Source organism: Ceratotherium simum, chromosome 11 (genome assembly GCF_057802395.1).
Source record: "Ceratotherium simum simum isolate JZ-2026a chromosome 11, ASM5780239v1, whole genome shotgun sequence".
Classification (NCBI taxonomy): domain Eukaryota; kingdom Metazoa; phylum Chordata; class Mammalia; order Perissodactyla; family Rhinocerotidae; genus Ceratotherium; species Ceratotherium simum.
The window spans coordinates 10428009-10455994 of record NC_141910.1 but is presented as its reverse complement, the minus strand read 5'-3'; the positions used below and the strand labels follow the sequence as shown (position 1 = coordinate 10455994).

General features: G+C 37.0%; 1 protein-coding gene across 4 annotated transcripts; it reads left to right on the top strand.

Annotated features, from left to right (window-relative positions):
• Positions 1 to 37: 37 nt before the first annotated feature.
• LOC147915912 (uncharacterized) lies at positions 38 to 27679 on the top strand. Of its 4 annotated transcripts, XR_015553616.1 has the most exons (4): positions 38 to 241; positions 5598 to 15039; positions 17167 to 17227; positions 17696 to 27679. XR_015553616.1 is itself a non-coding variant. In XM_087436508.1 (3 exons), the coding sequence occupies exon 1, from the start codon at positions 760 to 762 to the stop codon at positions 2086 to 2088; it is 1329 nt and encodes a 442-aa protein (XP_087292634.1). In that variant the 5' UTR covers positions 38 to 759; the 3' UTR covers positions 2089 to 6639; positions 17167 to 17227; positions 17696 to 27679. The 4 variants fall into 4 exon arrangements, 3 of the variants coding, with proteins under 3 accessions (XP_087292634.1, XP_087292633.1, XP_087292632.1); XM_087436508.1 differs by having other exon boundaries at positions 38 to 6639; XM_087436507.1 differs by having other exon boundaries at positions 38 to 14226.
• Positions 27680 to 27986: the final 307 nt, after the last annotated feature.

Here is a 27986-nt window from a genome sequence, read left to right as displayed (position 1 = left end):
ACACAACTGCTGGGCTGGGACGTTAGCCAAGGGGCTCAGTGCACGTACGCCACTGATAACCACTTGTGCATGGCAACACTGGATGCTTGCTCTGTAAACTCTGTAACTGCTTATATAAGCTGCTGGAGACTGAGACCTGGTGAGAGTTCCACCTGTGGAAGGGACACCTTGCCCAGGACGTGTGATCCTTGCTCAGCCGCGTCGATTGACAGGGCTTTCCCGGCAGTGGGGCATGGATATTGTGAGTAACTGATTTGATGTGAGTAATTGATTTACTATAAAGTAATTGATTTGATGTGTTCTCTTTTCGGTCAACCTGGTGTTTCTCTTTCCGGTTGATTCGTGTCATTTCTCTTCAGCCGATGTGGATGTTTTCCCTTTCCAGTCGGGCTGGTGTTTTTTCCCTCTTATTATTTGACCTATTCGGATCTGTTTGCGGACTATCGCCTTTACTATCCTCTATATAATAAAATATACCTTCAGTCCATTTGTTTGGAGTAAAAAGTGTCTTTTACATCTCCAATCGAATCCCGGAACCTCTCATAACATAATTGGCGCTGTGAGCAGGATTCGATTAAGGAGATGCCTTTCCCATTCAAACGAAAGGTAACTGAAGCCAAGGTGGAAGAAATTCCAGGATGGGAGGACCCTCCCTTTTGCACTCTGGCTGGGGAGTGGGCTCGTAGGTCAGGGTTATGTGAAGCTTGGGATGCTCGTCTGTGACGATTTGAACCGTTGGATGTGACCAAAGCTTTGCAGATGGTGGAAAGGAAAAAGAAAGATGATGTTTCTTTTTTGGCACGGCGAGGTTGGTGTTTGTTGACTGCTTATCGTCGGGCTATAGAAGATAGGGATAAGATACAGAAAGAGAAAGCACTCTTGGAAAAAGAAAATTCAGATTTGCAGTTTCGCTTGGCTATGACTCAATGTCAATATCATGCACTGGGAGAGCAGGCTCATAACTACCAAGCTATAGCAGAAAAGGCTGCTGTAAGAGTTGCCAAATATAAATATAAAAAGAGGAGAGGAAAGGTAAATAAACAAAAAGTTCATATGGCCATAGCATCGGCCGGTCCTAAGTGGGACCCAGACACATGGGATGGTGATATCTGGGATGATGATTCTGAAACTGATTATGAGGAAGAGGGAAAACCGCCCAAACGCACAGAGGCACGTCCTCTTCGCCGTCGGCGGATGGAAATGGATGGTAATCATTCTGTAAGGAAAGATGTAATTGAGGATTTTAACCAACAAGAAATTTCTGATATTTTAGCCCGGGCTACACAAAAGCCTGGAGAAGCCATTATAACCTGGCTTGTTCGCCTATATGATATGGGCGCTACAGAAATTAATCTGGATGCAGGAGATGCTTTTAAATTTGTAATTTTGTCCAATAATCCCTTAATACAGGGAGCTTTCAGAGATTGGAGCATGAAGGCTCACCCCCCAAATGATCGTGGACAAGACACTGATGGTACAACTTTATTGGCTCTTGCAGTAAAAGGAGCTCAAGATAAATACCCCACGGAGGATATATGGCCGGACACTAATAGACCGTGGTATACTTTAAAAGATTGTGTCCAAAAGATGAGAGAAAAAACCATGAAAGGGGCTGTGTTTCTGGGGTGTGGTGAAGCTTTAAATGAAATGACTTTAAGTGTCCAGGTGCGAAACAAGTTGATAAAAACTGCACCTCCGGCATATAAACAAATAATTACAACCCTTCTCATAAATGAAACTGAAAACCCTATAGCAACACTTGCAGATAAGATTATGCAGCTAGCAGACTTGGGAGACTGGCAGACAACTGAAAACTCTCCAGGAAGGGAAAAAAGAAAAACATTCTTTAAAAAGGATAAAATGACTCGAGGTGATATGTTTTTTGCCCTACTCCGGGCAGGAGTACCCAAAGACCAGATTGATGGAGTTCACACTAAAGAATTATGGAAACTATATAAAGAAAAAGGGCTGAATGTAAAACAAGTAAATAAAAGAGACAATATAGAAAATGCTTCCAAACCAGTGCCTACTGCACCTAGTGCATCGCCTCCTCCCTCGGATCCTCTTCTTGCTGACTTATGTGATTGAGGGGAAGGCCAAACCTCTGTATCGATTAGTGCCACTATAAAAAAAGATATTAGACCACATGTACCAATTAAAATATTTTGGAAGAATGGATCTACAACTAGTGTGCAGACACTTATAGATACAGGGGCGGAGGCCACCCTTATCTATGGGAATCCAACTAAGTTTCAATGTACATCAATTCTGATAACTGGATTGGGAAGAAAAGAAATCCAGGCAGTTACCACTAATCTTTCTATGCAAATTGGGCAACTACCCCGGCGCACATATCTAGTTATGATTGTGCCAATACCAGAATATATAATTGGGATTGATATTCTAAAAGGATTGACATTGAATTTGGCTGATGGACAATACCAATTTGCTATTAGAGCTTTGTCTTTTCATATTAATGCTGTAATTGTGGGATGTTTGCATCATGAAGTAGAAATTCCACCTGCCACCCAAGTGGTCAATCAAAGACAATATCGCATCCCTGGAGGACAACAAGAAATATCTGAGACCATACAAGATTATTTGGCTGTAAAAGTCCTTCACAGAGTAACTACAGCCTGGAATAATCCTATCTGGCCTGTTAAAAAAGGTGATGGGACATGGAAAATGACTGTAGATTACGGAGAGCTAAACAAAGTGACTCCGGCTATTCAAGCGGCCGTTCCTGATTTGATTACTCTTATAGAAAAAGTACAATGTTATCCAGGCACTTGGTATGCAGTCATAGACTTGGCTAATGCCTTTTTTACCATATCTGTACGTAAAGGTGTCCAAAAACAGTTTGCTTTCACGTGGCTGGGACAACAATATACCTTTACTAGACTTCCTCAGGGATATGTACATAGTCCCACTATCTGCCATCGACAGGTTGCTGAAACCCTGGCAAAGGTATCTGCTTCTGATGATGTCCAAATAGTACATTATATAGATGATATTATGATCCAAGAAAATAAAAAAAAAAAGAAGACAACAACAGTTAGAAAAAGTAATGGACACACTTGAGGAGGATGGATGGAAAATTAATCCAGCTAAAATTCAGGGCCCGAGTTCAAATGTTAAATTTTTGGAAATACTTTGAAATAATAAAAAACAAGAAATTTTACCTAAAGCTAGACAAAAGATATTAGATTTTGCAGCACCTCGTAACAAAAAGGAAGCACAAAAATTTATTGAATTATTTGGATTTTGGAGGACGTATATTCCACATTTAAGTCGGTTCCTTGCACCTTTATATAAAGTTACCAGGAAAAAATATAAATTTGAATGGGGAATAAAACAAAAAGAAGCTTTTGAAGCAGCCAAGCATGCTATTCAGACTGCTTTAGATCTATGGCCAATTAAACCAGGACCCATTGAGTTACAGGTAGATGTCATTGATCAATATGCCAGCTGGAATTTATGGCAAAAACAAGGTGCCCGACGTTATCCTCTGGGATTTTGGAGTCTCAAGCTTCCCTGTTCCAGTGAAAGATATAGTCCTTTTAAAAAACAGTTGTTAGCCTGCTATTGGGCTCTAATAGACTCAAAAAGCCTTACCCTGGGACATGAAGTAATTATGCGACCCCAAATACCCATTATACAATGGATTCATAGCACGCCTGTTACTCATAAAATTGGACATGCACAAAAATTTAGTATCATCAAATGGAAATGGTATATTCAAGACCGGGCCAAACCTGGCCCAAAGGGGTTGTCTCTATTGCATAAACAAGTGTCTCAATATAGCAGTGAGCCAACTGTGTCACCTAAGACTGATATAACAGAATCTCCTGTTAAATGGGGTGTCTCATATGACCAATTGACTAAAAAACAACAAAAACATACCTGGTTTACGGATGGTTCTGCCAAAATAATATCAGGCTCACAGAAATGAAAAGCCATTGCCTATAACCCATCCACCCAACAACGAATTGTCACCACCGGAGATAATATGAGTAGCCAATATGCTAAACTTTATGCAGTGTATCAGGCACTTCAACAAAAACAGGGGCAACAATGTCATATATATACTGATTCATGGGCAATGGCACAAGGTTTGACAATGTGGATGCCCCAATGAAAAAAACATGATTAAAAAATTAATAATAAAAAAATATGAAAAAAAATTATGAAAAGACATATGGTTATGGTGTCAAAACACGATTGTTACTGTATTTCATGTTGATGCTCATAGTTCTTTAATTTCAGCAAAACAAAAGCATAATTCTCATGCTGATCAGCTGGTGCAGATTCGTGCAACGCACAACCCAGGCTTAGCACAATGGGTCCACGAAAAGAGTGGACACTTGGGAAAACAAGCTTCATACAGGTGGGCACAACAAAGGGGAATCCTTGTCACCCATGATGATATTGCCACTACAGTACAACAATGTCAGTTATGCCAACAGTTAAATAAACGGGGAATTCCACACCCCTACCAAGGTCATATCCAAAAGGGATTATTTCCCGCCCATACCTGGCAAATAGATTTTATTGGACCCTTGCCAAATTCTTGTGGATATACTTATGCCTGCACTGCTGTTGATACATATTCTGGTTATTTACTGGCTATACCAGCTAAAGTGGCCATCCAACAGAGTGCCATAAAATTATTAGATACAATTAAGTTATATTATGAAACACCAAGGCAAATTCAGAGTGACAATGGTTCCCACTTTACAGGTAAGTTGATTCAAACTTATACCAAGGAAAATTATATAAAATGGATTTATCATATACCTTATTACCCCCAAGATGCAGGCCTCATAAAACGAATAAATGGATTGCTTAAACAACAATTGAGAAAACTTGGTCATGGCTCATTAAAGGGGTGGCACAACCATCTAAGTACTGCTCTAAATGTGTTAAATAACAGGCCACTAGGCCCTAATGAGACTCCTCTGTCAAGGTTGTTACCAGCAAAGATTAAAGAAGTGGCAACCGCCACCCATGAGTTTATGACCTTAACCTATTGGCCCCTGACTCAGTCTGCTAAACCGCCTTTTCGTGCCACGGCCGAAGCGGCTGGATTGGATTTATCTACTGTTCATTCTATTCAATTGCCCCCTAAGAAGCAGTCTATAGTCCCTACTGGGATAGGGGTACAATTTCTCAAAAATACCTTTGGTTTGTTAAAAGGACGCTCTGGACTGGCAGCAAAAGGTATTGATGTACTGGGAGGAGTCATTGATCCGGATTACCAAGGAGAAATAAAATTTATATTATATAATGGTAGTGACACAATACTAACTGTGGAGGCTGGGGAACGAGTGGGACAATTATTGGTGCTTCCCCTTTTGACTCCAAATATGTCACAAGGACAGCTTCCAAGTGAATTAACTAAAAGAGGAATGCAAGGATTTGGGTCTACAGATGGATGGAAACCTGGAGCAAAGGTGTGGGTGACACATCCACCCAATGCGGCTCCCCGTGCCGCAAAAGTAGTGGCCCAAGGGCCCACTGCAACACTCATAGTTATGTATCCAGGAAATAAACAGTTATATCATGTTCCTAAAAATTCTGTTTCTTTGCGTGAATAGATAGTCCTGCTGTGTTCGCTATGCTGTGCTGCAACTCCGTGTCTGCTGCTGACCTACACACCAACTAATGCCTCTGTAGGACAACCTTTGACCCTGCACTGCTGGACCAACTGCTCTACACCAGTGGGACCTATAACCTGGACTATGAATGGCCGAGAAATTTGGTCTCAGAAACATCAAGCAATCTCTCGGTACAAGCCTATATTTGATCAGTCACACAAAACTAGTTATAATTTCTCTATTACCCTGCCTTCTGTTACCCTCCGTGATGGGGGCTGGTCTGGATTTCTGCAAGCTAGTTTGTTAGGCCTAAGTGTTACCTTATCTAATGTTATCTTTAATGCTGTACATGATTTGCAAGATCAAGTTAATAACATTTCATATTCTAAGGGGTTATTTGATTGGTTACCTTGGGGTTTGGGTCCTTTATTATGAGATAGTTTTATAATTATTATAGTCATTGGATTTTGGGTTCTTAAATGTGCCTTATGTACTTGTGTACAAAGTTCATTGTCTGTGCATATGGTGTCTTATGGTTAATGGAGACGGCCACGGCAAAATATGTCTTGACATGAGTACAGCCATGTTTGGCCGCTCCATTGACCTACAGCCACCAGCACAAAAAGAAATATAAAAGCTGCTTTCTATGTGGTGGAAACTGGCCTTTTCCCGGGAACTGGCCTTTCTCCCACGGAGGGAGTTGCAAGTTGTAACAGTTCAAGGCTCTTGGAGCGTCGTAGCACGGGATGGACTGGCCATCTGTGCCGGGCTAAGATGATAACCAAAGAAAACAATACACGTACACAACTACTGGGCTGGGACGTTAGCCAAGGGGCTCAGTGCACATACGCCACTGATAACCACTTGTGCATGGCAACACTGGATGCTTGCTCTGTAAACTCTGTAACTGCTTATATAAACTGCTGAAGACTGAGACCCGGTGAGAGTTCCACCTGTGGAAGGGACACCTTGCCCAGGACGTGTGATCCTTGCCCAGCCGCGTCGATTGACAGGGCTCTCCCGGCAGTGGGGCGTAGATATTGTGAGTAACTAATTTGATGTAAGTAATTGATTTACTATAAAGTAATTGATTTGATATATTCTCTTTTCAGTCAACCTAGTGTTTCTCTTTCCGGTTGATTCGTGTCATTTCTCTTCAGCCGATATGGATGTTTTCCCTTTCCAGTCGGGCTGGTGTTTTTTCCCTCTTATTATTTGACCTATTCGGATCTGTTTGCAGACTATCGCCTTTACTATCCTCTATATAATAAAATATACCTTCAGTCCATTTGTTTGGAGTAAAAAGTGTCTTTTACATCTCTGATCGAATCCCCAAACCTCTCATAACAGTTGGTCACTAGAAACAAAAGATTTGAACACGTAAAATTTGTCTTAATTTTTAACTCATTTAATTTTACTATCTTCCACTCTGGCTCAAGTGTATCAAGCACTGCCTTTCTTTTTCTTTTCTTTTTTTGTTTTTTTCAGATTTCTATAGTGGGACTTTTAAAACAACACTGAAGACAAAAATATCTTATTAAAAGTTTTGCTTTTTGAATGTTCTTGCTGTGTGTGGATACTTCAGTTTTGATAATTTAGACAAACAACCATTAAGAATTATCTTTGAGAATCCACCACGTTGTTCTTGGCCCTGGGGGCATTGAGATGGAAGCAAAAAGATGTATAATGCGTCATCTTTTTCTGCAAAGAGCTTACATTGTTATGAACCAAAATAAATCAAGTAATTAAATGATAGATTAATACATAATGAAACAGCATTAGATGATCAAAGTTGCATAAGTCTGAAAACCTTGATAGAAAACTTAGTCCCTCTGATGGCCCGTGCTCCTGTTTTCTTATCTGACAGACAGAGTAAAGGACACCCACTATTTTAAAGAGAGGAGGAGGTGTTGAATTCTTGCAATCATTTTAAATCTTGCTCATTCAAAAAACCTGAATAGAACAAAGAATATTTCTATTTAGGGTAGGGACCTGACATTCATGGCCCTCCTAGTCATTCTCCGGCTCTATCACCTGTTAATTGACCAGATCTTTGGTCAAAAATGTACACGACCCTTTCCATGCAGCCACTTTCTGGATATCACTTATCTTTTGTAGGAGAAGTCTCCCAACCAGCTCTTCTGGATGCCAAAATTTCAAAGGTCAAGCACTATTGGGAAGAAGAAAAAATTATCTAAGATAATAGTAAATAATATTCAAATATTCAAAAACAAGAAAGCAGAGTAGAGGAGTCAATTGTGTCTCAGAAAGAGTAGAGAGTAATGGTGTGGGGACAAGGTGAGGACGATGAACAGAGAGGAACCTAAATGTTCTGCCATCACTCTTGCTTTCTTCCGGAAACACACACGCAGAGTCTTGTTTCCAAGTTGCTTCTGGGTAATCTCTTACTAATCAACTCTAGAGGCTTCATCCTGTTAGTACTCTCAGTTAAACTTCTCCCAATTTGGCAGCACATAAAAAAAAGCATTAAATTAAATGAAATAGTGGAAGCTGAAAGTGTTGGCAAAATATTTATTGAATCTAAATACAGAACTCTTCACTATATTTCTAAAAATTCTTTCTCATTCCTTGTTTATCTTTTCTGATTCTATCTGAATGTTGTATTTTTTTCATTCTTTCATCTTTTTAGGAAAAGACCTTTTGTGTCTGTTTAGTTTTATACTTCTTCCTACCCTGCCTTTCTATCTTGGTGTAAGGGCTGAAATGTTTTCTCATCCAGTTATCTAATGGGGGTCCTAGAATCCTTTGAGACTTAAACTACATTTGCATGGATCATCTCCTGTGATCTCCATTAAGTCCTCTGAAATTCACTTTCTACCACAGCATATTGAAAATTTCTAATAGTCTGAAAAGTGCACAGAATGACATCAAGTTGAAGCAGCAGAGAGAGGAGCTCAACAACAGAAAATCCTGCTCCTGCTCTGAGAGTTCAAAGCCCTTTTATGCATTTAGCTGACTATTCACAGGGATCCTTTCTTCTACTTGGGTGTTGGAAGCAGCTTCTGAAGAATGTGCAGAGGTAGTCTCATTATATCTAGCAAAAGGAGCTAGGCACATTGAAAACACACACAAAAAAGTGGTTTTATTATTACATGTTACATTTTGTGCCCAGTAATATTAACCACAGAAGAAAACATATTATATATCAAACTCTTCGAGGTCAATGAAGTCTTGGTGGTTAAAGAGGTAAGATAAATAAAATTATACATGTTTCTTGAATGTTATCTTTTTATTGTCACTGTGAAAGTAGCTTAAAAACATTTCCAACACCAAAAAAAAGGACACTTCAAAAAATATCACTGGTATGTACACTTTTTCAGAAAGGAGAGAAAAATGGTAATTTTTATCTTATTAATTTTTCTAGATCTTACAACTATAATATTTGCTATTTGAACTTGTTTCCTACTCCTTTAGTAATTCTTTTCAGTTTATTAATTTATATCGTCTTTTTATTAGAATGATTACAATTTTAACCAATTTTATGCTTTATTTTTCTGGATTCCTTAGTGATAAATGAGGAATTAAACTTGCTTGAAAGTTCAAGAGTTTGAGCCCAGTGAGATCTAACTAATCTAATATTAAATTTAATCACATCTCAATCATTTAGTGTTTTTCAGTATGGTATTTAATAAGATTTAAATGTGGCAAATAATAATGATATAAATAAATAAGATAATGGTTTTATTACTGATAGATATAAGATTAATCAAAAATGTGAAGTGGAAATATGAATCATAAATAGGAATTATTAACAATTGTTCAACATCATTCCAGATATTTCTTTCAAAAGATGGTAAGATAGTAGCCATATGGGTAGATAGGCAAAGCATTTATTAGTATTTTATGATATTTTTAGTTAAATGTATTAACTTTTACATGAATGTAAGAGGGGAAAATAAAACCTAAAGTAAAAAGGAAAATATTGCAGTACTTAAGGTCAAAAGTTTTTCATGAGATAATAGTTCCTTAGAAATAATCCCTCTGAGGGGCCAGCCTGGTGGCATAGTGGTTAAGTGCTTGCACTCCAGTTAAGTGGCCTGGGGTTCACGAGTTCAGATCTCGGGCGCGGACCTGTGTACCGCTTGTCGAGCCATACTATGGCAGGTGTCCCACATAAAATAGAGGAAGATGGGCACGGATGTTAGCCCAGGGCCAATCTTCTTCAGCAAAAAGAGGAGTATTGGCAACAGATGTTAGCTCAGGGCTAATCTTCCTCACACACACACACACACACACACACACACACACAAAAATCCCTCTGAAGCTAATGAGGACAGGGGAGTTCCGAAATACCTCAAAGATTGGAGTCATACTGTGTCTTTTAACCAAATGTTCCAACATTTCCAATATTGCCAACATTTTCAGTTTCCAAAATTAACTTCCTGCCATGAAAGAAGAGAGAACTGAAGTATTGATATTTCTACTTCCCTTTCTCCAACCCTATGATTTTTTATGTTTATTATTTTTTATAAACTTTTAAGGATCTTTAAGTATAACTTCCACAGTTATAGGGCTTTACTTTGTCATTTAATTTATTCATTTTCACTCCTTCTTTCCTCCATTGCAGCCTTCATAATTTAGCTATTTCTGAATCTGTCACGCAAAAAAATACTCAATAAGTACTTCTTTTCACTTTCCTTCCCACCAGTAATACAAAGTGATTTGCTCCATTACAGATCAGACTTCTTTTCTTGTTGTTTTTTTTAAGCTAACCTTTTCTCTTCCAATGATTTCTCTCTGAGTCAATATTATAGATTAGAAAGACTGTTGTGGGCATTTGTATTTCTCCAAATATATTGTGATGAATTGTTAGAATTCTTTCTTCTCTGTGTCACATATAACATTTGCATGCACAGCAAAAGCACAAATCATTACTATTTATTTGTTACTCATATAAAATGCATTCCAAAGGGACAGGGGAGAAAATCTAAATTGAGATGATTTAAAAGAGAGTTCATTTCCCAGGCAACATACCAGGAAGATTATTTCACTGCAGCATAAAAATGACTGATGGCCTTATAGAAATATATGATCCAAACTATTTTCATCTTTTCAAGGTCCATATTAATATGATTAGTAAACATTTGGAATTTATATTATGCTTGATAAACTAAACCATCATAAAAATAAAACACAGCTGATCTTCATTTTAGAGATGAATAAAATAATGAAATATAGAAGATTCTAGATGACATTTTTGCATAGTTTAGAATAATTTTATTTTAAAGCAATACTTTTGCCAGAAGAATTTCATCCCCGCAGAACTGACACGTCTTTTGATAATTATTATGCCTCTCATTCAATTTTAGTAATCAATAATAAGAAAGATGAGTAACATATATTATTATTGCTTTTATCTTCTAGGAGCACACAGACTTTTAATAATTTTGATTTCACCAAGTGTGATGTTGTTGCTCATCTTTGCAATAACCACACAAAGCAAACAAGTGGTAGCAGTTAGAATCATAATGATTACAGTTTAAAAATATTTTTTTTAAAAGCAGGCCAAATAAGAAGTCCCAGAATAATTTATGATGTAATCTAAGATTTTTATTTCTAGCTGGAAATTCAAAAGCCTAAGGAGGAGGCAAAGTAGAAACAAAATCCATAGAAAATGGGAAGATAAAACACACACATGCACACATGTGTGTGCGCATCCAAGGTCATTTTTAGGTTTTCATCTAAAACTAAAAAATGTCATTTATATCTTTTTCTAATATTTCTTATATTAAACATGTCCAACATGATATCAGTAACAAATGAAGTAAATCACAATGCGTTTTACACATTTGAACTATCAAAGAGTCTTAGACATGTAGACACCTGGCAAAATAGATTACTCTGTTATAAATTTTCTTAACTGCTCATTCTTGGAAAATTTTGGTATTTTTGATGCCTTCAAAATTTTTGGAGTTCTGCATTTCTTCAATTATTCCTATGAATGTCCTTTTTTGAGACTTTTCTTTGTGAAAAATGATACTACTTTACCTGGTCATACAATAGTAGCCACCATTTGTTTTATTAAATACTTAACATTTATTGTGCATTCATGAATGAAAAAGACATCATATAAATTTTAGAAATAATTTATAACTAAATATTAATCCATATCAGAGAATTCTATGAAAAGTATTATTTTTTTATTTATTTTGCTGAGGAAGATTGGCCCTGAGCTAACATCTGTCGCCAATCTTCGTTTTTGCTGAGGAAGAATCACCCTGAGCTAACATCTGGTGCCAGTCTTCCTCTATTTTGTACGTGAGCTGCCTTCACAGCATGGCCACTGATAGACGAGTGGTGTAGGTAGGTCCACGCCCAAGAACTGAACCCAGGCCGCCAAAGCGGAGCACACCAAACCTAACCCCTAAGCCACTGGAGCTGGCCCGAAAAATATTTTTAAAGTTCTGATTGTGATTATCTACCTTTGTTTGGGTTGAAAATCTGAAAGCCCCTCTTCTGGCTATTTTCTAAACAAATATGACTTTTCTGCCTTTTAAAACAGAATAAAATAATATAATGAAATGTTTTCAGTTCACATGTTAAACAGTATAAAATATATTCTTGTCTAAGATAGTTCTGTGCTGGTTAGCTTAATCTAAATATTAAGATCTTTGAATTTATTGTATGGCTAAAACTTACCTCCCCAAATTTAAGTCATTGAGGCAAGCCCCTCTTTGCTCTAACTGGATATTGGGAGTAAGGAAGTTATTAAAGAAAAGAATTTCACTTTTAATGTGGTGGTCCTGAGTCAAAACCACATGGGAAGCTAGCCCTACTTTAAAGGACGCGTGAGTTGGGGCTTCTGAGAGGAGCTACTATCCATCAAGGGCGGGCGATGCTGTAGAGCACATCTTCCTCTGTCAAAGATGGTTTAAGGGCCGCCAGGAACCTTTGGCGTTTTCTCCATAAAAATAAGCCAAGTAACAAATAATGGAAGCCCAGCATAGCCAAGGCCCGTAGAGGCGTCACTACTATTTGTGACTGAGAAAGAACACCCAGTTTGAAACTCTTTTACTTTGGGATTTTGTGTGGGCATTACAGGAAGTAGTAACTATTGCCATTTCTGTGATTTTATTTTCCCCTTACACTTCCTTTAAAATGCCTTGTATTTTTAAAAATATAACTAAATTGAACTATGGGTGGATGTTTGTAAATTAAGCTCACCTAGAAACCATTCTGTAATCAAGATCACATCCAGGATTTATCAATTGCAAATACCCACATATATCATTTCAACTGAGCAACAGTCCTTCCTGTGTAATATAAAATGTGTGAAATACAAATGCACTTATGAGAATTCAAATTCACCTTTATTAGCCAATGTATTTGCAAGTGCCAACTCAACGTAATTAGCCTTGATATTACAATTATAAGCAGCTTGATGTTACTTGCTGCAAATAAAAAACTAACATTTTATCTTTGAGCATCAAATATAGACTTTATGATGAACACCCTCTAATTGTTTACATGCTGAGAAAATGTATCGAAGCAATTTTTCTTATTTTGTATCATTTTAGTTTTCTTATCCAAACACTCCTGATTTTGCTATGTTTTAACCCACAGCAGGCTCAGCTGACAGGTAGAAAAACCTGGTTTGGCTCATGGGCTTTCAGTCTCTTTCCCCTGTGTTTTCACAGCACTTTATAAAGCACCGTGGCTTCCATTTCTTATATTCTAGCTATTTGCTCTAATGCCTAATTTTACAGCATTGGCCCAGTTCCTGGATGCCTGGGTTTGTTTATTTGTTTGTTTTTCCTTATTCATTGTCAGATGAATCCTAAAAGGTAGCTCCTATATATAGCTCATAGTGGCTCTCAAACATATTTGAAGAATAGATTAATTAGTCTAGCAAGATCCTGAAATGTCTCATACTTAAATGAGGCACGTGCAAGGCACCACTGAGAAGCAAAGAAACTTCTTTAATTAATTAGCGAAGTACGGGGCACAGGCCTAATTTATGTACCTTCAGTGATTTCCCTTCAGCAATAGTTATAAAAATCATTTTCTATGTCATTTTTCTGAGATTCTATCAAACATAAATCTCTGAAATAGAAGAACAGGCATAAAGATGCAGCACGCAGATGCACATTTGTTAGAGCCGCGGACTAGTAAACATGCCTGCTCATAATTAATGCATCCATTTTATATTTTATCTCACTGGCTTCTCCAAAAACCCATCCCTCAAATTTTTGTTTGGCCTCTTATGAGTATCTTCTAAAGGGAGAGGATCATATCTTATTTTTGCACTTTTTTCTCTTTGCATAATGAAGTTACATCTTATTACTGACATTTTATTTTCCCCAGGGTGAATAATTGAAAATGGTAAAAGCATGTGAGATCAGGAAGCAGGTGCATTTCTTACAGTGTTCTGCAGTGTTCTTTCCATCTGTCCAAGTTTCTGAGTTCAACTTGACAGGAATTAAATATGCTTTATTTCCTGCAAGGAATGAAGTTCTCCTGATAATCACCTTCAACAAGAGGAGGAGGAAACGCAGTGTTAAGAAAAAGTCAGGATTTTACTTTTGCTTCTCTTGGAAATCTCATCTCCCCAAGGGCAAGAACACATTTCTGAGGAAACATCAAGGGGAATGATGTCTCACTCCCTGCGGTGAGCTCTAAGTAGATGCACGTTGATCTTCAGTGTTTGTTTACACATGCTGTCTTTAAATATAATGAGAAATATAAACTCTCTCCATTCTAAAACATTTCAGTGTCTGCCAAGAGGAAATTTACTCAGATTTATTGCTGCAGAGGGAAAGCTGAATATTTTCAAGAGGTTGTTATTTTGATTTGGCATCTGACTTTTCCTATCAGTGAAATGGGTAAATAATCCCTCCCTTATAAAATGTACAGACTTCATGAGAAAAAAATATCAATTCAATGTGATCTGTAGATTAAAAATGCCTAGAACGGTTCTTCAAAAAGGGAAATTGGGGTTCGGCCCTGTGGTGTAGTGGTTAAGTTCGGAGTGCTCCATTTCGGGGGCAGCCCTGGTGTGCGTGTTTGGATCCTGAGCCTGGATCTACACAACTTGTCACCCACACTGTGGTGGCGACCATACAAAAAAGAGAAAGATTGGCAACAGATGTTAGCTCAGGGCAATCTTCCTCAGCAAAAAAAAAAAAAAAAAGAGAGAGAAATGGCCCGCACAAATATTAATCTCATTATTCCATCCTTTTTCATTTAATTCATTTTCATTCTTATTTTTCATTTCATTTTTAATTTTTTGCTTTTCCTCTCTTCTTTTGGAAAACTGAAAAAAAATGAGAAACAGTGCTCAACTGTGAATGTGAAAGATGGAGAAAAGAAACACCTACTAACGTTGAGATGCCAGATGACAAGGTGGTCATTTAGGACAATGAGCCAAACTGAAAGTAACAGTCAAGCCTTTCTTCACTTACTGAGACAGTGTAATCAAGAGGTAAAAATAAGTGCCAGCTCCCTAGTGTTTCATTCTCCTCATGGAACAGCACTGGTCGGGGGTCAGACGACATATGGGGCAGGTGCGGGAAATTGTCCCACTGCCCAGATGCACTAAACAAAAGGCTCCTATCTTTTTATGGACCCGGGGTACCAGGGATGGGGATGAGAGGTAAGAGAAGGGGTAGGCATGAGAAAGGACTGAGTCAGAGTGGACAAAAGAGCCTCAGTCAAGGCCCCCTGATAAGGAGGTCTTGTTGGTCCTGCACTAGGAATTCAGATCTGCAATGAGGATGGCTGAGGGGGCTGGGGATGGGAGGCTGAGTCCTCAACTGCCACTGCCTGCAGAAAATCTGAATGCACTGGCCATGCACCAAGCGGTGTAGGGAGAGCAGGTTTTTCCCACGAGATCTACCAGGCAAAACCTTATAATTGCCTATGGTCAAGCCTGAAAAATCACATACAGAGTTTTTGTCTGGAATCAGACTCCTCAGTTACTTCTGTAAATGTAAAACTGGAAAGCAACGCACCTATGTTAGAGAGAAAATTATATCCTAGAGAAAAGGTCCTTGCAATTCTAAATTACAAAGTAGACATAAATGACCTCAGGAAAAAACAAACGTGTCCAGTATTGGGGCAATAGTTATCTAGATTGTGGGACATCTACATGATTATATGTTAAGTAGCAGCTATAAATGGTGTTTTCAAGAATTATTTAATGGTGTGAGAAAATATTTGCAATGGAACATGGAATAAAGAACATACAATACCACATTTGATATTGAGTGAGCTATCCCCATTTATAGGAATATCTATGTGTCTGTGTGTGTGTAACCTTGAGAAAGCATAGCTGATATTAAAAGTAGTATTTCTAGACAACTGGATTATGAAAAACTTTGTAACTTTATGAGATTTGACAAATTCTCAATAATGAGTATGTATAACTTTTTTTTGTGTGTGAGGAAGATCAGCCCTGTGCTAACATCTGCCAAACCTCCTCAATTTTTTTTTGCTGAGGAAGACTGACACTGGGCTAACATCCATGCCCATCTTCCTCCACTTTATATGGGACGCCACCACAGCATGGCTTGCCAAGCAGTGCGTCAGTGCGCCCCCGGGATCCGAACCGGTGAACCGCGGGCCGCCGCAGCGGAGCACGCGCACTTAACCGCTTGCACCACTGGGCTGGCCCCCGAGTGTGTATAACTTTTATAGTTATTAAATACATAATTACTCAAGCAAGAAAAATAATTTTAAAGATAGTGGTGTCTGAGTAAAGGGAAAAAGAGCTGTGGGAAGCCTGCTCAGGTGCCCTTATTACTGCCCTCAGCACAGGCAGATGCTGCAGGTGAAAGGAAAACAGGTCTCAGAGACGGAACGGAAAATTCATAGGAAGCTGCCTTTCTGTGAAACTTGTTTGCTTCTTTGTTGGGCTTTTAGCTTGCCCTTTTTTGTGTGAAAATATCATACATACAAATAGTAATTTGTAAACATAATGTTACTTGATTGATACCAAATGAGCAGTGATGTTTGGAAGGACCTTGGAGGAGAAAACATTTTTTGAGATAAGAAGTGGGATGATGGCTATTAGTGACGAACCATCCACTTTGCTCCCTCCTCATGTTCTGCGGGGGGCCCTGCACTGCCTTTATTCGTCAGTGGTGGCTGCCCAGCTGGGTCGCCTCCTGTTTCTCTGGCTGCACACCTGAGAGGCTCGCTCTCACTGTCTCTCTGCAAACGTCACCTCTGCCATGTCAGTTGTGATACATGCTATTGACAAGCAAGGGGACTGGAGAACATCACTGCACTTTTTCTATTTTACATCATCTTGACAACTTAAAGCCTCCCCAAACAGCACAATCCCTTCAGAATTCTCAGTTACTTTCTGATTTTATAGGGATTTGTTTTAGAGGATTAAGGACTCTTCACCTTGGCCTCACCTCTTCCTAATCACTGGTTTTGATCCTCACATTCGAACTTTATTCTTCTCAAGAAATTCAAAGGCTGAATTATTGCCATTTAGCAAAGCAAAGGAAGCAGATCCTGAAATAACAGAGGAGGACAAAGCAGATTGTTCCTGAAATATTGATGTAGAACTGATGCCATTAATTCTTGTGTTTCTTTCCAGAATGATTCTTTGTGTACAGGGCTGTTTCCTTCCTGTACAGAATAATCCAAAGCAGAAGCAAGTAAGTTTCAGATTTACTGGAAAGCTCAGCCTATAATCACTGAGCAAATTAATCAAGAGAACACATTTATATCAATATGAATGTGAATTTTTAACAAATTCCATGTGTAATGAGTATAGACAACCATGTACTCAGTGACAAAGGCCAGAAGGTTGGATATTTTCTTCTCTTTTTTTAAATTGCCTTTGTACTTACTAGCCATTGTTTTCTCATTTGGATAGATATGCAATAATGGAACTTTTAATATTTTAATAGCTTTGATTACATATCTCATTTCACTCAGACAAGGGGAGAAATTGGTGCCTACCTCCACGGTATTTTAAAGGAGTAGTTCATCTCGTAGATAAATGATAAAATGGAGTCCTAGGCTATAAATATAGGTGGAGTGTAATGTTTTCATTGAAAGGAATAAAGGATTTATACACAGACATGAAGTAAGCAACCTGTGTTCTTTGCTTTCTTTCTTAGATTTATCTCGAACCCCGTTATCTCCTGCAGACTGTGGTAGGTCATATTTGGAGCAAGCTTCCACTGCGGTTGAGGCATCCCTGCCTTTGGAAAGATACACAGGAGCAAGGATGGAGACTGATGGAGACCAAAATCTGCCCGCCAGTCCTGACTCCTCTCTAAGTCGAGAGGGAAGGAAGAATATTTCTTAGACCCTCCAGTGTGTGATCAAGGCAGTTTACTTAGAGAGAAGACCAGGTGGAACTTAGAAGGGAAAACCACCTATCAACTGATCAATTTCTTATCTTTCTAACTTGTTTTAGCTAGAGGACGATGAGCTTAAATTCTGGCTCTGCCATTCAATAGTAGTGTGATGTGGGCAAGGTATGAACCGTTCTGGTCATCAGTTTCCTCGTCTGTAAAATGAGGCCACCACTTAGTACTTCCCTCACAGGGTTGTCGAAAAGATTAAATGGGTCAACCATTGCAAAGTGGGGTCTGACACATACTGAGCACTGGATATGTGTTTATCTTTTTCCATTCTCTTTCTCTCTTTAGCTGGTTGAATAATCAGGGTTCTGACCATTTCTTTACTTAGAGAAAAGATGAATAATTTCAAAATGTCAAGCCAATTGTCTCATCTAAATCACAGTGTTTTACATTCAACTTGAGTCTAGTCTTTGGCTAATAGAAACGACATGGTACCATGGATATACTGTCGATTTATCAAAATGTAGAAAATTGCTTCTCTGATCTCCCACAGATCAAATTTAAAACAATTAAGTAAGCATTAAAGCAGATGGCTAATCTGAAAACTTTTATTATATGAATTTTCATTCCGTTAATGTTATTATTTTTAATAATGTTATTGCTTTGTTGTAGTTTCTCGCAGATGCGCAAAGTGCTGAGTTCATGGTGCACCGGTAGCCTTGGTCTGCATGAGGCTTCTCTCTCATTTTATTGTTTGTATTTCAGCCTCCATCTCCTATCTCCTTTGTTTCCCTCTCCTATAGAGGTCCTATGCTAGTCATCTGCCTGTTGACTGTCACATCCAACTGGACTGCTTTTACCCCCGCCCTTCCCTGGATCTGTTTTTTAACACAAGGAACTGACCTTCCATGAAATAAATGTCCAGGGTACTCTGGCATCCAGGGTCGATGGAAGGCACTGATGGGAGAATGGAAGAAGGGAGGGGAGAGGAGAAGCCAGGTGATTCTCCTCCTGTCTTTCTTTGCTTTCAGTAAAGTGTCGGCTGTGACTCCAGCTCCTGCTAGGCAGCCCCCTTTCCATGATTTTATCCTCCACCAGGTACCCTGCTTTCCCCACTTGCTCAGCTTGGGCCAGCTTCGTGGGCATGAGACCTTTGCAGTAGCACGGGGCCTCACACACAGAGGGGCCCCACCCTCCAAGTGATGCTCTGCTGTCACCATCTTGAAATTCTTAAATTTTGAACAAGAGGCTACACGTTTTCATTTTGCACTGAGCCCTGCAAATCGCGTAATCTGTCCGTTCCAGCACCACTGGGGGAACCGCCTTCATATTTCCGGCTCTGAGCACCATGGGATCCATGAGGGTGCCTTTGAGCGGCTCCTCTAAAGGTCCAGCTTCCCTGTGTGGCCCACTCCTTGGTTCTGTAACACCAGCGTGTCTGCCATCCTGAGCAGTGGTAACTCCTGCAGTTATTACACTTTCTCCAGTTTCAGCGCCTCCCTCTGACAACTGTGTCACTAGTTCTCTGAATTATATATCCTATATTAAACTACCTGGCATGGATTCCATTTTCTTGACTGGAGTCTGGCTTCATAGACTCCATAGCTAGAGTATTTAAAATATGTTCTAAGTTATGCGTGTATTTTTTGAAAGTGTATTCTGATATTTGTGTTTTTTGAATTCATATTAATGGTTTTGTGCTATAGATCTTTGTCAGTTGCTTACATTAAACATATTACTGTTTTTAAAATCTAATCATGGTTCTGTATAAATTCTACTTCTTTACTTTTGACTGCTTTATAGTATTCCATCCTTTACAAAGACAAGCTTTCTATTATGCTTTCTCCTAGTAAGAGATATCTAAGTTGTCTTCACCTCCCCACTACACATCCTGAAATTTCCTATTCCTCATCCTCAGGTAACGCATCAAAAGCTTGGCTATAATCATAGCTGGGGTAAACTTTAGCTTTTTCAAAATAAGGATGTTCCTTTTTATTCCTTATTTTCTGAGGTTATGTACAAGAGGTTAGGATAGAACCTTATCAAATTCTGTTTCTGGATCTAGTGAAATGATCATGCCATTGTTCTTCTTTAGTCCATTAATAGAATAATTTACATACATGGATTTTCTGATGTTTTAACTAACTTTCTGTCCCCAAGATAAAGCCTATGCAGTAATGTATTATATGATATGTGTATTATCAGGTACTTTTAGAGCTGATTAACGAATAAAAGTACTCCTTACTGGACAAATCTTTTCTGCTCTTGATTTTAGACAAAGATTCAGAGTAAATTTGTTTATCCATAGATACTCTTACTCAAATCTATTTGTTTCCCAAAGTTTGGATAGCAAGTAGTCAGGGTTTGGATAACAAGAATTTTATCTGAAAAATTTTCCAAATCTACTTGTTTCTGGAGCTAGAAAATTGAGAATCTGGGTAGCATGAATTTGAATAGTAAAAGATAACTTATTTTATTTAGGGTTTTCACATTTTCCCCTAAATAACAAAGCGCATATTTTTATTTTCCGCTGCTGTAATACTAGTCTCTTAATTTGACAAAATGAGATGAGCAGCTCTCTTTCATTTTCTACTTTCTTGAACAATTTATTTAAGATAGAATTATATTTTCTTTGAAAGGGTATAGGTAAAACAACATATATAAAAAACATTTATTTTTTATTTATAAAAAATAAAAAAACATTTATCTGGCTCTGGACTAGATTATTAGGGGACGAGGTAGAGAAGAGTGTCTTTGACTACTATTTTATTTTGTTTAATAGTTATTGGTTTTACTTTTCAAATTTTTTTCTTCTTTTATCAATTTTAGCATTTTATATTTTACCAAAAATGTACCTATCTCTTCTAAGTTTTCAAATTCATTGGTGTTTATATTCTTTTATCTTCACGTTATGATAATATATCAGAATTATCATATTTTATTACTTTTAATCTGTATATTAAATAAATATTTAATCTGTTATAGTAGATATTTTCCCTTTCCATTCTTTATTTCACTTTTTTGTTAATTGATGTTTTAATAGTTTTTAACATTGTGAAATTTTGGGTTGTACATTTTTGTTTGTCCATCACCATATATATGTCTCCCTTCACCCCTTGTGCCACCCCCCACCCCCATTGCCCCTGGTAACCATTACACCTTTTTAAATATTTGTCTTGCTAGAATTTTAAAAAAGGTTTTTAGTTTTTTTTCCATGTAAACGCCTTTTAATTATCTTTATCACTTTCACTTGTGTTCTTTAAATGGTGATTTTCTACTCTTACCTTTATTAATTGTTTATTATTTCTATCTTTCTTGTTTCTTGCATTTACTTTGTTGCTCTTCTTATAGCTTCTTAAATTGCACAAATATTTTTCTCAAAACAGATGTATATCACATTTTTAATTTAAATTATTTCATTTTATTCACTGTTCCATTAAATATTTCTTCTTCAATGAAGAATTATTTAATATAATTTTTAAACATGTGACATTTTTTAGCTATAATATATCTGCTTTTATATTTGTTGATTTCTAATATTATTGCATTATGGTAAAACATGTATATATAGAGAGAGAAAGACTATGTCTGGTATATTTTGTGACCCCAAACAGACACAGTTTGTGAAAATGTTCCACCTTAGTCTTATATCTTATATACTGTGCTTAATTTTTACCTTTTTGATATATTTTCTTCCAAGTATTGGGAGAGGGCATTAAAATCTCTGAATTCTAACAGATATTGATTTATTTATGCTTTTATTATGTTTACATACATTCAGATTTTTAAAAAAATCTTCTTTTACTGAGGTCATATTGGGTTATAACATTGTGTAAATTTCAGGAGTACATTATTATATATTAGTTTCTATATGGACTGCATTGTGTTCACCACCAAGTCTAGTTTTTTTGTTTTTTTGTGAGGAAGATTGGCCCTGAGCTAACATCTATTGTCAATCTTCCTCTCTTTGCTGAGGAAGATTGGCTCTGAGCTAACATTTGTGCCCATCTTCCTCTATTTTGTACATGGCACGGTGCCACAGCACGGCTTGATGAGCGGTGTGTCAGTCTGTGACCAGGGTTCGAAGATGCTAACCCCTGGCCACCAAAGCGGAGTGCACGAAATTGACCACTACGCCACAGGGCTGGCCCCCCCATCTTTTTATTATGGACTTCAGTATCCATTTATTTCTTCTCTCTGTTCTCTGTCTGCTAAATTCCCAACCCCACCAAAACTAACTTTTCTGCTCTTTTCTTAATTTGAGGACATTGCTAATTTAAACCACTATAAAGATTTGTGGACTTAATTATTTAATTCTATCTCTTATATCTTGTTCATTCCTGAATCCTTTTCTATTTCTGTTTGAGTACTTCCTCCAAGAGTGTTTTCAAAGAAAATTTCGCATAGTAAATTTTATGAAGTTTCATATGCCCGAGGATAATATTTTACCTTCACATTTAAATTTTAACTTTACTGGATAAAAAGATATGCTCAAATTTCTTTTCCATCAACACATAAATATTGTTCCATTACCTTCTGGCATACAGGGTAGCTGCTGAGAAATGTGATCTTAATCTGATACTTGTACTTTTGTAGGCTAACTGCATTTTTCTCTGTGGAAGCTTTAAGAATGTTCTCTATATTGGATGATCTCAAATATTATAATAATATATACAAGTGTGGGGTTTACTTTTCTGTTGAATACCATATACACACTTTTCATCTTTTAAACTGAGGGCTTTTTATTGTTGTTTTAAATATTTCTTCCCTCCTATTTATTTTTTTCTCTCCCTCTGGTATATGTATGCTAGGGCTGATGACACTTCTATTTTTGTACTCCGTATCTCTATACCTTATTTTGCTTTCCTTTTAATCCTTTTTTGTGCCCTCTGTAAAATATTACTTGACCTCAACCTCCGTTACTAATTTTTTTCTCTATTCTATTTTTAGTTCTTTATTTTACATTTAATATTATTCACACCAGTATCTCCAATTGGTCCTTCTTCATACAGCTTATGTGTCTGCTACCAATTTTATGCCTTATCTATATGAATATACATACTGTGCTTCTTTTAATTTCAAACTGTGTGTGGTTCATTATTTTCTTTTCCTGACAAGTTGTTCATTTTCTTATTTTCGTTCATAGCTCTCAAACTCTCAAATGTCTTGTTATTTTTCCTTGCGGTTTCTTATTCTCTTGGAGTGTCAGCTATCTTGGTTTTATTGTAAACCGAGAGAAAGGTTGAGAGCCTTGGTCCTAGACTATGCCTGTCCAGGTGAGTTTAAAAGAGTCTTTGGGGTAAAACTCAGGGCCAAGAACTCTTGGTGTTCCCATCGGGTCTCTACTCCATTTCCATCAGGTGGCCTGGCCCATCGGAGCACAGCAGTACCTGCACTCCTGTTTTCCAAGGGCTCCTTCCTTAGCATGACATTACATGGGTCCTGGGGTTGGACTACGGGGGAGGAAGGACCACGCTAAGCAGTCTGCCTGGTTCCCCCACCCCAGCTGGACTACACTAGTTTACACTGCCCCCTTCTCTCTGTGTTCAGTTGGTATTGATGTTTTCCTGCCGCACAGTTCCCAGGAAAGCAAGGATCCGCCTAGCCTGCAGGGAGGAAAGTGATGAACACATCATAAAGCTCCTTGGCGGCCTGTTCTCTCATTGGGCTCGTGGCCCCTCTGCATCTTGGGTCCCGTTTTCTTCCCTCAGAAGGACCCTACCAGCTTCCAGTTCCCCAAAGGTCTTTCACAGTTTCATCTCATGTTCTAGATTCTGTCAACCTCCTTCTAACTTCTGTGATATATTCAAGGTTAGATTCATCAGCAGTTTAAACAAAGCCATGATCTTGCTTCCTATTTTATTTAGACGCAGAAATTGTCATCTAGTGGGTATTGATAACATTTGCTAATGTGCCATAGTCACTCCCTAGCAAGCTGGACATATATTAATGCAGACCAGAGCCCTGAAATTGAAGTGACTACTGATTGTTTTTATGTGAGGTCCAGATTTATATCTAAAGTTGAATGGTTCTATGGTATCATTCACTGTTTTCTTTTTCTCCCTTTTTTTATGTTCTGAGTATTTTATAATTTGGAAGCTATTCAGGTGAAACTTCAGAGCTGTGTTGAATTGTTGTTGGTAATTTATTGATAATAGCTCAGTGATTATGCCCGGTAGCAGAGGAGAGTGTACTAAGATATTCTGACATTCTAAAAATAATATTTGTTTAGCATTTTGCAATGCATTATCTTAGTGACTGATAAAACAGAACTGTATAACAAGCTTTATTATAATTCTCATTTTATGGATGAGGAAACCAGGGTTAAGAAAAGCTTTGACTTTTTCAAAATCACTCAGCCAAGAATGAAAGTCAGATAAATAGTATAAAGAAAATCACAGAACCTGGGATGCCCTCAGTGCAGGAATAAGCAGGAACAAATAGCAGTATGTGAGCAGGAAGCCAAGCAGCAGAAGGGAGCAAAAGCAAGGAATAGATACCTACTGATGGATGCAAGACTTGAAAGAACTATGGTGGTCTGGCTCCAGAACTTAGCCCCAGCTATATTGCTGTTAAATGTAAGGAAAAGAACTAGAAAATTCAAGACAAATAACATATGCTTAGTTTAAAATTGTCTTAGCAGTGGGGAAGCAGCAGGTGGGAGGCAGGGGGTGGAGGCAGGTGGGGGTCAACTCAGATGCTTTCCACACAACTTTCCAGAGAGGAAAAAGTTTTGGTTACTACACTTATTTAAAAATTATGTCAAAACAATGGCCGTCCTTTTCTCCACGTGACCATGACTTTGTTTCTCTGTCTCTCTCTTTCCATGACTGTTTCTTTCTTTGTACCTCTTCCCTTCTACCCCCTCACCTCTTTATCCCGGCAGTTTCTGTGTACAGATGTCTCTCCTATTTACCTTTATCTTCTCTCTCATCATTCTCTTCTGTTTCTCCCTCATCCCGCATCTGGATCATAATTATTCTGCAGTGATACATCGTGACTGCCGACTCCACAACTTTTATGCCTAAAAAAAAGAAGCTTCACAGTGTGCAGATATTTGTTATTTTGACACGTTTGTGTTTTTCTTTCCAGTTTGTAGATATTTTATCACTTTCTTAATATTTTTTCATTGCCTGCGAGATTCTAAATGAAAGTGATGAAAGTGGGCATATTTATCTTTTCCCTGAATTTGACAAAAATGGTATGTATTGGTTGTTCTGGGTTTCTTATAAATATCTAAGATTTAGGATTTGTCCTCTATCCTTAGCTTAATAAGTCTTTTGAATTCTATTTTGCTTTTGAATCAGAAACATAATTAAAATGATAAAAATTCTTGTTTATTATCTATTAAGATAATCATCTTTTAAAAAATTTTAATTGTGAGCATAGTCAGTCATGATAAGCAATTGTTTGATTCTTGAGAAAAAGCTTACCAGGTACTATTTGTAAATATCATATTTAAAAGTTTAGCTTCTATATTCATAATTTAGATTGCTCTGGATTGTACTTCATGTGCACTGCTGGTTCAGACTTGATTTCAGGTTTCCTCTAGCCTTGAGGAACAATTTGCGTAATTTTTTTTTTTTCAATTTCAGTTTTTCTCAACTTTGTTTCTAACACTGATACTACCTCTTTTTTGAAGTTTTGGTAAAACTCATCTGCAAACTCTTTAGAATTGACATCCATTTTAGAGGTAGTTTTGTTTTTTCCAATTCTGTGATTATTAGTTTATTTACATATTTTAATTCCCCTTGGGTTTTAGTATTTCCTTGTTAATGTATATTGTCTCAAAACATTAATTTAATTGAAATTTAGTGGCATAAATTTGCCTGTAGTTTTCTCTTACTTTTTATAACTATTTTAATTTTTATAACCATTCTGGTTTTGTACTTATGCCTTTGTTCTCTTTTCCAATTTTGTTGCTGTTTTGGTCTCCTTCCATTTTTCTTGGTCAGATTTACTCAAGGCTTGTCTATTTTATTGATCTTATAAAATAAGTTTGTTTATATTAACCAAGTCTACATTTCTGTCTATTGTTTCCTATTTTTATAATTATCATATTCCTTCTATTTTCAAATTTATTTTGTTTTTTTCTAACTTCTTAAATTGAAATCTTAGTTGATATATTTTCAATCTTTCTTTTTTTTTGTTAGAGATACTTAAGACTATACATTTTCTCTGAGTTTCATTCTGGACTGTGCCAGGTTTAAATACTTAGTGATTTCATTGCCATTAATTTAAAGATGCTTTCTAGTTTTTATTCCATTTATTCTTCAAATAAATTTTAAAGAACAATTTAGTGGTATGTCTCTTACTTTCCACATACATAAATTTGGGGTCTGGGGGATGCTATTCTTTTGCTGCAAATTTCCAATTTTTCTCATAATGTTTAGAAAAATAGCCTACATGTCTTCTGCTTTTAGAAACGTTGAGTTTCTTTAATGCTCAATATATGATCTGGTTTATTGAATATTCTAGATTTATTTGAATGCAAGTGTATTTCAAAATTTTTGGATACACCATTATATGTATCTGTCTATGACTAGAATCTGGCTAATTGCTTTATTAACATCTCACTATAATTTCTTTATAATGTGTTTTCTCTCAGTTTCAGAGGGAAGTTTATTAAAAAGATCTCATTACAATAGTGGATTTGTCAATTAATTTGTATAGCTATCAAAATTTTTTTAATGTATTACAACCATATTTTTTTAAGCCTAGAGAGACTTATCATTACTATGTGTCTTGATAAATTAAACCTTTAATGAACACTAAATAAGATCTGACATTTGCTGATCTTCTTATGCAGCAGACAGCGTTAAGTACTTGGCATTTCTACTAGGTTGACAGTATCATTGTTGTTATTATCCCACTTTTACAGAGGAGACACCTGATGTACAGAATGAACACCCAAAGTTAATCTCAGCTAGCAAGCAAAGGAGCTTTCCTGGATCCAAACCCACACAGATTGGTTCCAGAGCCATGCTCATTAACTACCATACTAGGTGACTCATCATCAATACCATTCAAGTTTGGTTTTTCCTTGAATTCTATTCTGTCTTTAATTTATATAGTGTTTGTCTGGTCTATACTTTCCCATTCTTTTGTTTTCAATGACTTAATGCCATTTAGTTTTAGGAGCAATGCATGTTAACATCAAACAGCTGGATTTTTTTAATACCAATTTAATAGTCTTTCCTTTAATAAGCAACATAATCCCCCCCCACACACACACACACACACTTTAATTGTGGATATTTTGACTTAATGTTACTTTATTCATTTCTCCTGATTTTCTTTATGCTTCTATTTTCTTGGAAGTCATATATCCTCTCCCCAGTTGTCTAATGGTTAGCTTTAACATTTTTTCATGTGTTTCTCTGAAAAGTCTAAAGAAAAATCAGCTTTTGTTTCTGCCTCTGAAACAAGACAAGAACTTTGAAATTTCTACCCCTACCACCAGATGTTAGGGTAATTTTGTGTGACAGTTGCATTTTGTTTTATAATATTAAATATTATCAATAGTTTGTACATAATTAAAAATACCAATAGTATTCTCACCAAGGTTTCTTGTATATCAAATCTAATTTTTTTGGCTCTATTTCTGTACTGTTAGTTTAAAAATTTGTATGATTTGTGTATGGCAAACTTTCTCACCTTTAATTATGAAATTCACGTATCTTTCTGCCTATGTAATTTTGGGTAACATTGAAATTTCAAACTTTAATAAACTCATATGTAACTGTATCTCTCTAAAAATCTGATATAAGACTAGAATGTTCAATATAATAACTTCCTTCAGCAGAATAAAAGATTCTTTTGTCATTTCTTTGATTACTATTTCTCTTTTATTTGCCCTGTTCTGTTTTGGGATTTCTATTATACGAACATCTTTGAATTTGTTTATCTGTATTAACTGTGATAGCTGGACACTTAACTGGGGAAATTCAGTTATTCTCTTATTGACATAATTTTTGGCTTTCTCAGGAGCAAAACATGTCAATATTTTTTCTTTAACGTGCTTTGTTCCTATTAAGAGCATGGTCTAGGTCCTGAAAAGGATTCTCTCCTTTGTCAAGCCTACGTTTCCCAGTTCTCCTCT